At 44.2% G+C, this 14,538-nt stretch overlaps 1 protein-coding gene across 2 annotated transcripts; it reads left to right on the forward strand.

Annotated features, from left to right (window-relative positions):
• Nucleotides 1-19: 19 nt before the first annotated feature.
• On the forward strand, nt 20-14,000 carry ubap2a (ubiquitin associated protein 2a). 2 transcript variants are annotated; one of them, XM_056394746.1, is made up of 27 exons: nt 20-264; nt 2,137-2,274; nt 2,554-2,631; nt 2,885-2,995; nt 5,305-5,467; nt 5,606-5,686; nt 5,767-5,830; nt 6,118-6,215; nt 6,364-6,422; nt 6,521-6,591; nt 6,905-7,085; nt 7,212-7,482; nt 7,643-7,947; nt 8,184-8,410; nt 8,677-8,962; nt 9,175-9,214; nt 9,334-9,508; nt 9,943-9,994; nt 10,554-10,872; nt 10,990-11,081; nt 11,354-11,404; nt 11,562-11,655; nt 11,742-12,158; nt 12,561-12,665; nt 12,761-12,828; nt 12,937-13,128; nt 13,226-14,000. In XM_056394746.1, exons 2-27 carry the CDS (start codon nt 2,179-2,181, stop codon nt 13,319-13,321), a joined length of 3,792 nt encoding a protein of 1,263 aa, XP_056250721.1. In that variant the 5' UTR covers nt 20-264; nt 2,137-2,178; the 3' UTR covers nt 13,322-14,000. The 2 variants fall into 2 exon arrangements, with proteins under 2 accessions (XP_056250721.1, XP_056250728.1); XM_056394753.1 differs by lacking the exon at nt 20-264 and adding an exon at nt 353-795.
• The last annotated feature ends 538 nt before the right edge of the window (nt 14,001-14,538 follow it).

Here is a 14,538-nt window from a genome sequence, read left to right on the forward strand (position 1 = left end):
GAGGAATCGGGCACTGGTGGGCCAGTCTGCGCTGTGGTCATGTAGGCTACTGTGTGCATTTTCAAAAAGCACAACAGAGAAAAGGAAGTGTTTAGATACAAAAGTCCAACGTGAATCCCATCACACAAATCCCCAGGTTAGGGTGATGGTGAGCGTTGAGTCTTGAGAAGTTGCGTCCCGGAGGGGAGAGCGGAGCATCCACCGCGGCAGCGCACGTCACGTGACCACCTTGTCTGCTGCTGGCTGAGTGAAGCGTGTTAGCAGGTAATAAAAACACAAATTTTCTTACGTTTTTCAAGTTCAGTTTCTGTATTTCGGTGCGTTTAATCCACACACTTGAGCGCGTTTTCGCTGAAATAGTTTGTCGCTGGCTTCGTTTTAGCCCTTTCACGGGGTTGTGAGGGATGTCTTTCGCAATTTTTCTGTTGTCTTGTTTCCCGGCGAGCAATGTCGGGATGGGATTGTGCTCCGCTGCGAGGCCTTTTTCTTTAGATTTGACACAGCTTTGTTGTTAGGTGGTTAGCTTGTTGTTTAGATGTCGAGGGCAAGCATGATGTAACTGTCACTATTGTTAGATAACTGTGCAGATCTATAAATAACCTATGAGACTTTAGCAAAGCAGTTAGACGGTCGTTGGCTATCAACTTGGATCAGATTTAGATAGCATCGTTAGCTAGCTTCATCCCCACTGCATCGTTTATTCTCGGTACAGTGTCAGCATTAGCATGTTAGTGGCTAACTTCAGTTCATGCTAGCGAGGACAAAGGGGATCCTAGTACCAACCACACCAAGTCGGTCAGTGTTGTCGAAAATGACGCCACGAGAATCCGATTTGTTTATGCAAGATAGACATGTCCTGTTAAGCTTTACCGAAAAGTCGTATATGCAGACTCAAGAAATAAGTAACCTAACGGCTACGGGCTAACGTTAGCATTGGTTCAAAACAACGTTCCGCTTGCTTTCCTACTAAAATAAACTGCGTCTAACTGTCAGTTAGTTAGCTTCTGTAACGAAGTAGATGTTAATATATGTAAACGCGTGCAATTTGACTGCAATTTGATTTGACGTTTCTGTATGCCAAATAAAATATAACGAACAATGGTGTTGTTCAGAGTTACAGATTCATTGTTTTGTTATTGTTTTTCTAAGACCGTCGATACTCACATTTGTAATGATATTTCAATAATTGATTTATTAAATATAAACTGTAGCTGTTGCCGTAGAGTTCTCCGTCATTAAAACAGCTATTGGGATTTTCACTGAATTTGACATTTAAAGCCAGTTCGTCCTTTTGCATTAGTTAGCTTTGTTCCGTCCAGCAGCCAATGGCAGCAGTGCATTTGCCAGCGTCATTCAGACACTGTAAACTGGATTGCTATTGTTCTCTGACATAAAACAAATGGGTCAGTGGGGATATCTGTAGTTAATGCTCTAGTAATGGACACCACAGTGAAACTTTGCAGTACAAATTAAATCACACGGTATTTCGCATTACAAAGTGTTGAGCAATCAATTTTTTTGCAGGTGGATAAAGCCCCGTGTGTGCAAATGTTTGCGACAGGTTTTTTATGTATAATATTGAAAATTATTCGAGTGCGCTTATGCAGTATCACACAAAATTTACAGCAAGGTACAAATGTACAGGACTTAGTTGTCAAATACAGACAGAGAAGAATACAGCATTTTACTGCAGTAGTTTATTGTTTAAGATGTGTGCATATGCAATCTGAGTTGCTATAAACTAACTAGCAACAAGAGGGAATGTAGGGTCAGGGTGTGTAGTGTTTGTTCTGCTTCACACACACTGTGGTCTGTGCTATTTGTAAGAGGACACTGGGTCGATCTCCCGCCTTGACCTAGATTTTCAGCAAAGCTGTTGCATCACCAGGCCACCTGTGTGTCTTACAGCCTACATAGGGGCAGTATTCATAATTGTGCAATAAGGCTTAGCTGCGCTCACAGCACACATTTCTGGTATTAAACACTTACTTCCTTTTATGCACTCACACAAGGGAAAGTATTGAGGCTCTGTTGTATCAACATTGTAAATGAACTGTGTGTCAGACAGAATCTGTGGGTTTAAGAGCTGCTGGTGGATTTCACTCATCCTTCCATGTTCCTTTTATCCTTTTGCAGATTTTTCTATTTTGTACATACAGAGTTTTGTATATACTGTATATGATGAGCTCGCTGGGCGGCGACAAGGCCCGGGGCCCTCGGGAAAAAGCGCTGCCTGCTGCCACTCACACATCACAACCACAGAAACAGATACAGGTGAGACACCACAATCACAAACATGAACATGAAAAAATGACTTACATACAATGGCACACGACAACTCTTTGCCAAAAAAACCCACAGTGCACACATTATGCAATGGTCAGCATCAAAAAGGAGTTTCTTTAGTTTTGATTGCAGCCCCACACACTTTTTGTGGAGCCAGGTGGAGGCACTAGCAATTTATTTCATTCTTTATAAACTTTAAATGCTTTGGTCTTTCCTCTTTTCTCCTGTTAACCAAACAACGAATTACTTATTGTCTGTGTGTTGTAGGCTACTGCTGAGCAGATTCGGCTTGCCCAGATGATCTATGACAAGAATGATGCTGACTTTGAGGACAAAGTTAACCAGGTGAGGAATACTTTAGGCATTTGTCAAACACAAGGCTCATTGTCTGGCTATCAGGCTGTGTCGGGGCAAGCTGACACATTCTTCTATGACTGCGGTACTCTATGTTAACATGTGAAAAAAAATACATATTTGTTGCTATGAGTGACACTGTGACTTGTACTGTCATGCTCTGCAAAACTGGTGCATTTTATCATTGATGCACCTTTAATGACTTCTTGACATTTCTAAAATCCCTGTGTGTTGGTTTCCCCAGCTGATGGAGGTGACTGGGAAGAACCAGGATGAGTGCATGGTTGCGCTCCATGACTGCAATGAGGATGTTAGCAGAGCCATCAACTTCCTCCTGGAGAGCACCTCGGACATGGTAAATGACAGTGTCTCATTTTATTCAAACTTAAAACTTCAACCACTGGGCTATCATTTACTTTCAGCTATATTCATTTCTAATTTATAATATTGTGAATAGATTTATTTCGGTTGCAAGGCAGAACATGCAGCAGGTCTGTACGATAATTGTTACCTAGAGAAACATGTAATTTTATTATATTTACGAGCATGGGGTCAAAAATAACAACAGCGTGAACTGTGAAAATAAGTGGATATAATCAGCCATGCTCTGAATTCCAGAGGCATGTGAGCAGGAGAAGCACAGGTGTAATTAATAACTTCAATGAAAACTGAATTCCATTTGTCTCAGCTCGTGTCGGGGTCCTGGCATTGTGCGTGCTGGCTCACCGTCATGGCTTACTGGGGCACCCAAAGTGAATGGAGCCATTGTTACAGCCATTATTAGTAACACCAGTGTGGCCACCAGTCAAAATGTCTACTGTGGGGAAAAAATAGTGTTTAGAGTGCCAGTGACAAATTTACAGACAGACACTGGGCAGTAATCACTGCTGCATGACATCAGTGGATTATGTTGTTTATGCTGCTTTTGGGGCTTTCAAGGCGTGTCCTGTCTATTGTCATGACCCCAACAGACCAGTTGTAGGGAGAGTCGATTGTTGATGAACCTGTCAGGGCGGGACGGCTTATTTCTTTAACATTAGTATTAGTCATTCATGGAATCTAGTGACCTCACTAAAATTCTTACTATAGCACCGCCCATATTCAAGCATGGGTCTATTCAGCCAGAATAATTGAAAACACCTGTGAGGTTGTGTAGGGCCTACAAACAGTTTAGCTTTTGACACTGTTCAAAATATCAGTTTTGGCACATCTCTGTAGGATTTGAGGGATGGGCCAGAATTGTTATCTATTCTTTTCTTTAATTTATTTATCTTTGATTGATCATACAGAAAATGACTAAACCCAAAAGCACTTTTATTAAATTTGTGGAAAGGTGCTCTATTAATCTAGAATCTCATCATGCAATTTTTTTTAAACCACTATAGATTTAACAAACATGTTCGCACAGGCTGTGAAGTGAGCACTGCATGTCCTCCCCCAGTATCCAAACACGATGTGTTCAGGTGGAGTACTGCTGTGTAGTCATCAGCGTTTGGCAGTTCTTAGAGTCCATTACACAATCACTGTAGTTTTGCTTTTAAATTGCATCTAACATGAAATTCAAGCCACTGTGCAGTAAATGTCTGTCAGATCTGTGTAAAACAGATAACTGAAAAGCGCATCTAAAACTCATCAGGCCATGGGTTTATGTTTAACACAAGGGCGAAAGGGGAAAAACTAAGGTAAGATATTTTAGATATCTTTGACTCTTTTTCTTAGTTAAGAAAAAATAAAGCATTCTGGCTTTTATAACAAACTCAGTTTTATAACACACTCAAAAGAGGAACAAATTTCATGAAAGCCATAAGGTTGTTCTGTATATGTGGTTGGAAATTATAAAAAAATAAAACATCTTGTACTTAATAACATTCAGTAAAATCCGTCTCTGTCCTTTGCCACAGTGACTGTAGTTCAGTTTGCTCTTTCTAACATACATCAGGCACTTTTAGCATGAAGGAACACTATTGTGCTTCATTTTTCCCTCCTCTGCTCAGAGTGTTAAGTCAAACAGGCTACCAAATATCTGGCAAACACTTGGGTGTTGTTCTGCCTGTGTGCTTCGAGTCCGAGTGAGTGACCCGACATTTCTGAAGAATACCAGCTGGCACAGATGGCGAGGAGAGGCAGTAGGGCAGGGCAGGACAGCCAGCCAGACTGCTACGCACGTTGTTGTTTTGGTTTATGGTTTTGTGGAAATCCAAAAAAAATAGCAAATAGCTGGTTTTCTCCTTTACGCGGATGTCTCTCCTGTTATGGTATATACTGAAACCCTCTGATGACATCTGCTTCTTCTGTACTCTTGAAGATCTTAACTGCAGAAACGAAAAGAATCAGGTACTAAGTTAGTTACTAAGCAGAATGCCAGAGGCTACTTCCACATGGTACAGCTGTGAAATGCCACTGAAATAGAGTCAAATAAATGTTTTTTTAAACATTAAAACAACTCTGTCTGCTTTGCTCACTGAAGCACATTGCCAGTGTTGATGTCCTGTTTTTCTGCTGGCTACCAATTTTAAGTAAAGCATTTTAAAGCAAGCACAGTGAGAAAGACATGAACTATATAGTTTGTGCTCCTATTTCAATAACACAGGACCTTGTTTGCCATTGTTGTATTTACTTGCTTTAATTCTGTTTTTTGTGCTGTCATTCCTGTTCTGTGCTTAGACCTCATGGGAGACAGTGGGGAAGAAGAAACCACTGGTGAAGGAGGGTCTCTCAGAAAGCAAGGAGAACAAGGAGAACAGGGAGAAGAAAGGCGAGAGGGAGGCAAGCAAGGGCCGCGTGGCTACCAACCGCAAGGGCAAAGGGGCCAGTCGCAGCCGACAGGGTATGGAGTATAAACTTCACATTAATTCATATCTAGTGTAGAGTCCTGTGCTCCTTCACCAAATCCTTAATACCGTGTTTGATAACATCGTACTGTTGCTAAAGTAGTTTCTAATTTAATTTGTGTCAACACACACAGCACGTCCAGAGGAGAATGGTGTTGAGGTGACACCAGTGGACAGAGGTTCAGACCGAGGTCGGAGGGTCAAAGGTGGCCGAGGTGAGCAGATGCTCGCTAAAACAGTCAGAAAACCAAACAGTTAAGAATATGTTGTTGACTTTAGTGTGAATGTTGTGCAGGATCAGGAGGTCGAGGCAGAGGCAGGGCACCAGCAGGGAGCCGGTTCTCAGCCCAGGGCATGGGGTACGGCAACAACAAAACACACACACACAGTCACAGGGGTTTGCACATAATTTTAGGTGTAAATTAATTAGCACCAGAGAATTTTTCATGCCAAGAAAAGAAAAATGAAATTGTTTCTTTTTTTGGATTTGGCCACTGAGTGAGTGGTGCAATTCTTTTGCAACTAACTTTGGAAAGAGATTTTCCACAGCCTTGTGTAAAAGCAGACACTATTTATAAAAGATATGGCCAATCTAATTTCACCCACTTTCCATATAACAATATCCATATCAATGAATCTTCACCAGGACTTTCAATCCTGCGGACTATACCTCAGAGGCTGGTACAGGGACCACACAAACTGAGGTGTGGGACACGGTGGCCAACAACAGTACAGATGGGACAGGTGAGCTCTTGACTTGCATAGAGCACTGAGCAGCTCTGTTATGTGATGTTTAATGTAAATGTACATAAGCTCCAGGCATCCTGTATCTTATTTACCTACATATTCCACCTATATTTGAACTTGTGACTCATCATTGGCTGTCTTCTAGTTGCCTGGAGGAGTACCTTGGAAGACTGGGCAGCTGAGGACTGGAGTGAGGATGTTAGTGTGAGTTGACATAAAGGCTAGCACTCTGTTGAAGAAGGTTGTTTGTCGCAACAAAATGTTTTTATGTAACAATTCTGTCCCTTTTCTCTTCTCTGCAGCTCTCTGAGACCAAAGTGTTCACCTCCTCATGTGCACCTGCTGCTGAGAACCACATAACACCTGGGCAAAGGTAACTGCCTTGTTTTTAATATTATACACATCACCCGTTTCCTTGTTGCAGCCTAACTTGATTACACAGCAGTTTCCAACAGTTTTCACAAGAAAATGCTTTGTCTTTTCTCTACCCTTCATTCAAAAAGTCTTTCAGTGCGGGAAAAGTAACTTTAGTTTTGGATGGTACCATTTTAAAACTAAAGTTTTAATGGAAATGGAAAATCGGAAAGGATTTAGTTGTACCTGTTTACACATTACATTGGCAACTTTTGACTTAGTGTCCTGGAAGCATTTTCTAATCAACTTTTTACCGACTGTTCTTGTGTTAGTCTGGACCTCGCCTCTTTGCTGCAGAAGCCTGTTGTTGGAGGAAGAGAACCACCCTCCTCTTCTTCCTCTCAGAGTCTGGTCTTCACCAACTCCCACCACCATCAGCCACCGCAGCAGCAACAGCAGCCGCCCCCCAGCCGCAACACCCCTGGTAGCACAAGCTACGCACATGCTGCTCTGGTAAAAATAGTCATTTTTGATACCTGGCACTGATCTTTTTTTTTCATACACATTTCTTGAACTATCCCGTGTAAATAGACACATGGATAGACTTTGATTATAACACTTTCTTATTACCTGTGGCAGTCATCAGTTCTGGGAGCTGGTTTTGGCGACTTGGGCCAGGCCAAGAGGCCTCAGCCCAGCGCCGGAGCTCAGATACTAGAACAGCTGAAGGGTCCTGGCTTGGGTCCGCTACCGTCATCCCAGGCCGTGCCTCCTGCCAGCACCCAGGGAAGCAACACCTCCATTGGCCGACTGCCAGGCCTGGGAGCACCTGTACCTCCGCCCTCCTCCTCTAGCTGGGACATGAAGGCTTCAGAATCCAACACCACCTCGCTGTCTTCACAGTTCAGCCGTAAGTGTTCAGATTGGAACGGTTGCTCTGTAGCATGTGTACAAGTAAAAAAAAAAAAAAACACACTCATATCTATTTTTATTATGTGTTCTTATACATGTTTATAAATTTGTGCTTTTAAATCCTTGTCCTCTGCGTGTGTTTTGTTGTGTGTCTATAGGTGAGTTTGGCCTGCAACCAGAGCCCTCTCTTGTGCTGAGCCAGCTGGTTCAGAGGCACACCGGCCCCTCCTTGCCTCTGGCACGTCAACCCAGTCCTCCATCGCAACAGCAATCACCCCCTGCTTCAGCCTCGCCTGCTCCCCAGCACACCAGCACACCAGCACAGGCAGGCCCAGTGATGACTGTTGCTGGTGTTAAACCTCCTGCCCCCAGCGCAGGGCTGGACCCTCAGGGCGGCAGTACACCACAGCAGCAACGGGCACAACTCAAAGGCCAGAAACGAAGGATACCTCCCACATCGAAGGTAGGAGGGGATGGTGGTGAGCAGAAGGTGGCTGTTCCACTTTGAAGCACAAATGGCTGCTTGTGAATTTATTGCAAGGGTTTTAATTTATAGCTGCAGTGTTTCTAAAAGCCATCATCCTGTATAGATCTGAGAGCCTATATCCTGATTTTTGAGGCAAAAATGCACATATTTCAGCAAATGATGCAATGCCAGTAATTATATGAACTTAATGTCATGGTTCTGAAACCTGGCAGATCCCCTCCACGGCGGTAGAGATGCCAGGCTCAGCTGACGTACCTGGTCTAAACCTCCAGTTTGGAGCTCTAGACTTTGGCTCGGAGTCGGCATTGCCAGATTTTGGAGTTGTGGACAATTGTGTGAGTTCAGCTTCCAGGGAGTCCACTCCAGCCCCCGCCCCAGCAGCACCTGCACCAGGACCAGGGACACAGAGCCAGACGAGCCTGTACTCCAAGCCGCTCAGGTACTACTGTCACTGCTGACTGACTAGTTACATCTCTACAGAATATGTTATTTTGAGTTTAAGTCTAAAACACTACAGATTAAATAAAGAGACAAATAATCAAAGAGCCTCTACACAGCGTTTTCTAAACAAGAATATTTAAGTGAGTCATGTTAACAAAATCGTGCTTTATTCACAGCATCAATTATTTCTTAATGAACCAAATTTTTCCGTTGAATTACTCATCTGGGCTAACTTGTTCATCTCTTTGTGCTGTGATCTTGCAGTGAGTCGCTGGGCAGCCCTCTATCTGTTGCCCTGCCCCTGCCCCTCTCTTCATCAGAGCCAGTATATCACTCCTCTTCGGTGGCGTTGTCCAGCCTCACCCCCTCCTCAATAGGGACTGCCAGCTCCACCAATCCTCCTTCCTCCTCTTCGACAACTTCCACCACCACCTCCTCTGTACCCACCTCCTCCCCCTTCTCCACAATGGGTGGAAGTTATGATGGGACCATGCCCCCTCATTCACGACTGGCCTTTTCCCAGAGCAAAGAGGCCACAGGGCCAGTCATGGTGAGTAGAAATAGTGAAATAGTGAACAGAGATGGTTTATCCTGCCTTTCTGGGTTCATTTCGGGGGGAGGGGTGACTTCTGTTTGATCTTCACTTTTATGTGGTGAATGTAAAGTAGTTGAAGCCTAAGCTGAATTCAACTCTTGTCTTGTTTGTACTGTGTAGTTATCACTGTATGCAAACACTTTTTTGCTGTATTTTCTTATCACCAGAATGGTCTGAATGGTGTAAGGACCTCTGCTGCTTTAGACAGTAAGTTAACTATGACTGATTTATTTGTTCTATGCATACTTTCTGTTGTACTGTAAAATCAAGTCTTTTAGGCTATGCTACTTTGAGTCAGTTACAAGACATATCTCCCTCCCTCTCAGCTTCATCAGCGTCCTCCACACCAAAGCCAGAGTCGCCATCTCTGAACATCAGCACCAACGGTCCCCCAGCACCCTCCTCCCACTTACCCTCCACCCTGCCTACACACAGCTCGGCCACTCTCTCCAACCTGGCACAGGACCTGCCCTCAGCGAGCCAGCTCAACTCACTCAACAGGTGACACACACACACACACACACACACACACACACACACACACACACACAGACTTACTTAATACATCTTAACGTATTAACTTTGTGACCCCCTCTCCCTGCTGTGGTCTGGCAGTGAGTTGCACCCTTTGAACAGCCTTGATAGGCAAAAAGGAAAATTGGATTTACCACCTAATAGACTGTTTGCCCACTCTGAACTCCCAAAAGAATGCAGACTCGTGGGTGCCAGTTACTGTCACCCACTGTTACTTCTGAATGTGTAAGAATTTCTCAGTGTTATTAAATTCTGCCTCTGGACACTGCAAAATGAGTTCTCTTGTGTAGTAATTGAGGGAGAGAGAGTTGGTGTTATGCAAACTTAAATGCTGTAAAGTTGTGATTTCTACTTGTACACTTGCTGATAATCACTCTCTCCTCTCTGCCTTCACTCTGTAGCCACGTCAGCAGTCATTCCTCAGTTTCAGGTCTGGGCTCCAGCTCTCTCACTGTAAGTAACTATCTGGCACAAACACTTTGACTGAAACGTTCTCTATGGTAGCTCTGTAATGATATGCAAGCAAACAGCTGACTGTGTTAAATAACATAACACATAAAGCTGGTTTCAGCATTGTTAATATTCCATCACATGTTAATACAAGACACTGATTGCCAAGTGAAATTAGAGTCACAGCCAAAGAGTCACTGATTGTTCAGGGTCTTCAACACGGGATGTTTACTTAGTGCTGTTTAAATGGCTGCAAGTGCTCAGCACCACTTCAGAAAAACCTCTAATATAACAACTGCCAGCCAGTTGCCTGATCACCATGGAGCAATTAAGATGTGATGCATCTTTAGAAAGAATGAGATGATTCAAAAAAATCTTTTTACTACTTGAATTCCACTTGTACTTTCAAATATTTCATCAGAGGATGTCAGTATAAAATGCGACAGTCAAATCATTATCACTGCTATGAAAATATGAAGGGGACCCCTGGTAATGGACAGGTCTACAAATATAATGTGGGACAAAAATTCAACTCATCTCTCCCCTTTCCTTCTGTCCTCAGTACACCAGTGTTGACGGCAGCAGTGTGAGCTCTCTGGCTCCCTCCTCTGGCTCCTACACGTCATCACAGGTCTCAGCCTCAGCGCTCCACTCGACCCACAACAGCAGCAACAGTAGCAGCAGCATCAGCCACCTGGCCAACATGCCCAACATGGGCAGCCACATGAGCAGCACAGTCGGCGGTATAGCCGGAACCAGCGTACTTCACTCTGCTGCCACCGCCGCCAGCAGCACAGTGCTGGGACTTGGCTCCAATGGAGCTACTGCCACGTCCAACCTCTCTGCACCAAGGACCACACCCCTGCTCTCTTCCTCCACCGGTACACCCACACACCTCCGCAGTTCTAAATACTTGTAATCAGGAGGAATGTTAAGTGGCCCTAGACTGTAGCTGTTCCCTCACATGAGAATAATGGTTGTTGTCATTGTATTTACAGGTAAAGCTCCACCTAACCTGTCCCAGGGAGTGCCTCCTTTACTGCCCAACCAGTATATCATGGGCCCAGGGGGGTTGCTGCCAGCATACCCAGTAAGTAGCCCTTCAGGATCTAGTATCATTGTAATTTAGCTCTTAGTGTACTTGCCAGTTTCATCGATCTATCCTTTCAGTTTAGCTGTGATGGGAGTATTCTGTCCTTAAACTAAACTTACTTGTCTGTGATTAGACACGCTCATGATCATCAGTTGAACATTCACAGAAAAGTGAAGCATTTATCAAGATGCAATGTTTGTTCTTGGAAAGAGTATTGAGGGAGTATATACATTTGTTTTCCAACACAGCCTGTCCTTTGTGTCCCACAGCAGATCTATGGCTACGAGGACCTCCATATGCTCCAGTCTAGACTGCCAATGGTGAGTGTCATTATCACGCTTTTGGGACAACTCTTAACTTGAAATCCCAGTAGTTGTGTTTTTATTTTTGCAGTTTTTTTGGGTTTTTCTTTTTTTTTGCGTTTTAAGGTTGTCTGGTTGTTTGGATCTTAATGCTGATCCTTTCCTGTCTGTGTAGCCCTCTTTGCAGGATTACTATGGAATCACATTCCCTGGCCCCACAGCGACTCTCTCTGGCAGAGATGGAAGCCTAGCCAACAACCCCTACTCAGGTAAAACACCTTCACCCTTGGCTGACCTTACTTAAATTCCTAAAATCCAGTGTTTATTCACACATGGTCCCTCCCTTGTTGGTCAGGTGAAGTCACAAAGTTTGGCAGGAACGACTCCACCTCCCCGGCACCCCCCACAAGCCTGGCAGCCCAACAGCCTCCCCAGGGCCAGAACCAAGGACAGAGCCAGGCCCAGCCACAGCCTCCTCAGGCCCAGCCTCAGCCCCAGGGCCAGCCGCAGCACCACAGCAGTCAGCAGGCCTTTCTGCCACCAGGCTACAGCTACACAGGCCTGCCTTACTACCCCGGAGTGCCCGGCGCCGTACCCAGTGCTGCTGCCTTCCAGTATGGCCCCACCATGTTTGTTCCTCCCGGGGGCCCAGGACCAGCCTCGGCCAAGCAGCACAGCATGGGTCTTGGCCTGGGAAACCCCTCGGCCAGCCCCTTTCAGCAGCAGACACAGCAGCAGCCCAGCGGTTACGGCCAGCACACCTTCAGCTCAGGTGGGTGAGCAAACATGGGTGAACACACCAGTTGTATTTTATAGTTTGGGAAGTCAAATGGATTCTGGGATTCTTAAAAATCCACCAAAGTACCTGTTGTCAGGATTTTCTTGCACAGGAAATATTGTTTGTATGTGTGACAATATGACATCATGGTAAAACGTGGTCCTGGAGATACCTACTGGAGCAGGACCTACCATACAGATGGTTTTGAGTACTTTGTCAGTGCAGCATCACAGCTGTGCAAAATACAGTCACAAACTTCACAGGTATGTAGTTGAGATGAGAATGAGGGCAGTTCTAAGGTAGGCACGGTCCAACCCCTGAGTACTGAGTTCTCATGGGTCACAAGACATCATAAGATTGTCTCTTGAATTCTGAAGTTGATGTTTTTCTTTCCAGGGTACGAGGAGCTGACAGCGGGGCCAGCAGGAGTGGACTACAGTAAAGGCTACAACTCCTCCTCACAGGCACAAGCCAAATCTGCTGCTACTGGGCCTGGAAAAGGTAAAAGAAAACAAGATTCACTGTTTCTAATATAATTTGGTTTTCTAAAGTTGTGGACGTAAAATGTATTAATGTTGTTGCCGTTGTTCTGCTAGGCGTCTCAGTGACGTCCAGTAACTCGGGCGTGCCAGACATCAGTGGAAGTGTTTACAATAAGACCCAGGTGAGCTTCACACACCTCCACTCCTCATCCATCATGCAGTCCCGCTGGGTTTATACTGATAAATAATAAGGTTTGGAGTTTAATTTGTCTTTTCTCCTCTGTCTGCAGTCTTTTGATAAGCAGGGTTTCCATGCAGGGACCCCTCCTCCCTTCAGCCTGCCATCAGCGCTGGGGGGTCCAGGCCCTCTGAACCCTGGAGCAGCTCCTGGAGGCTATGCACCAGCCCCATTCCTCCACATCCTGCCTCACCAGCAACCACACTCACAGCTGCTGCACCATCATCTAGCTCAGGATGGACAGGTAACACTCGCCATTATCTTTCAGCAGTTGCACAGGTTTTACATGTGAGTGTTTCTCAGTTGTTTACCTGTGTGTTTGTTTTTCTCTCCATGTTCAGGGTGGTCCGAGCCAGCGCGGCCAGTCCAGCAGCCTGCAGCAGAAGAGCCAAGTCAACAAGTCGAGCTACGGCAGCTCCCCCTACTGGGCCAACTGAAGTGGCTAGATCTACTGTGTATGTGTGTGTGTACATGGACAGGCACACACCTGCACAACAGCTGCGTATCTGACCGACAAGATCATAGAGGGACATACCATTTTTCAACACAAGCTAAAACACACACACTACCACCCCCTACCCTTTGCTCTGTATATCCCCTTTTCAAATTTATGGCTGTTGTATGTAAAATATATTTATGTATGTATTTATACAGTATATATGTATTGGTAGGACATAAAATGTGGTTTTCTGAACTTTGTTTTTATTTTGAAGGACATTTTATTTCAAAAAAATGTGGAAAAGATGAGAATGCTAAATAATGGAGATGAAGATGGTGAATATACTTGAACACAAGCATCTTGTGATGTGGATTTTTTTGTATGCATACATGAACCGAGAATGATGTACATAGATTCTACACATCATTTTCACGGCAAAGGCCTTTTTTTATTTTAGAAGAAATATGTTTTTGTAACTTTTGGTCTCCCGCATCTGTGAATCCTTATATTGAGGGTGACTTGAGTTGATAGCTTGACTTTTCTTTTTTGCCCCATTTCCCTCCGTCTCATTCCTCGACTCTTACTAGTTGGTTGGTTTGACCAGCCAGGCCTTGGATTTGATGTCATTTTAACATTGATTTAATCCTTGTTGTCCAAATTAAAAGTTATGAACAGTTTGTTGATGTCTGGCATCAATATTTCCTTCATTTTTTTTTTTCTGGATTCAGACCCACACTTTTCATAAATATGATTACTAATGCATTATGGACTGTGTGGACCCAAGTCTGAATGGCATTTTCCCAGTCTGACAAGTCAGGATAGTCATGGCAACATGTAAACACTTCATGTCACTGTGAATGTTAGGGACAGACACTGAACAGGCAGTATGGACATTACCTTGGGCTTGCACCAAGATACACAATTTACCAACTCTTTCCCTCTCCATAGGTATAAATGTGTATATATAGCTCTTGCACCTCCAATAGGCAGAGCTTTTATATCCTAGACTATTTTGGTAAGACTGTCAGGGGTAAGTAGTTGAGATGCTTTGGTTTCTGGCATAGTTAAGCTAATGTTAGTCTTCGGCTAGTGTATGTGAGCAACCACTTGTGTTTTGTTTTGAAAACCCTATGACATTCATGTAACTGCATTCTAGTCACATTGATTTTATTTCACCATGTGTTACAAGTTTGAGTCAAAGCTGAGGGGAAATGA

The sequence above is a fragment of the Seriola aureovittata genome, chromosome 2 (assembly GCF_021018895.1).
Source record: "Seriola aureovittata isolate HTS-2021-v1 ecotype China chromosome 2, ASM2101889v1, whole genome shotgun sequence".
Lineage (NCBI taxonomy): Eukaryota > Metazoa > Chordata > Actinopteri > Carangiformes > Carangidae > Seriola > Seriola aureovittata.

Bases quoted from the DNA above. Each gene is read 5' to 3' on its own strand.
- ubap2a (XM_056394746.1), top strand. From the start codon at position 2,179: ATGATGAGCTCGCTGGGCGGCGACAAGGCCCGGGGCCCTCGGGAAAAA. The intron at 2,996-5,304 runs GTAAATGACAGT...TTCTGTGCTTAG, and splicing joins TGGAGAGCACCTCGGACATG to ACCTCATGGGAGACAGTGGG. The intron at 11,656-11,741 runs GTAAAACACCTT...CTTGTTGGTCAG, and splicing joins AGCCAACAACCCCTACTCAG to GTGAAGTCACAAAGTTTGGC.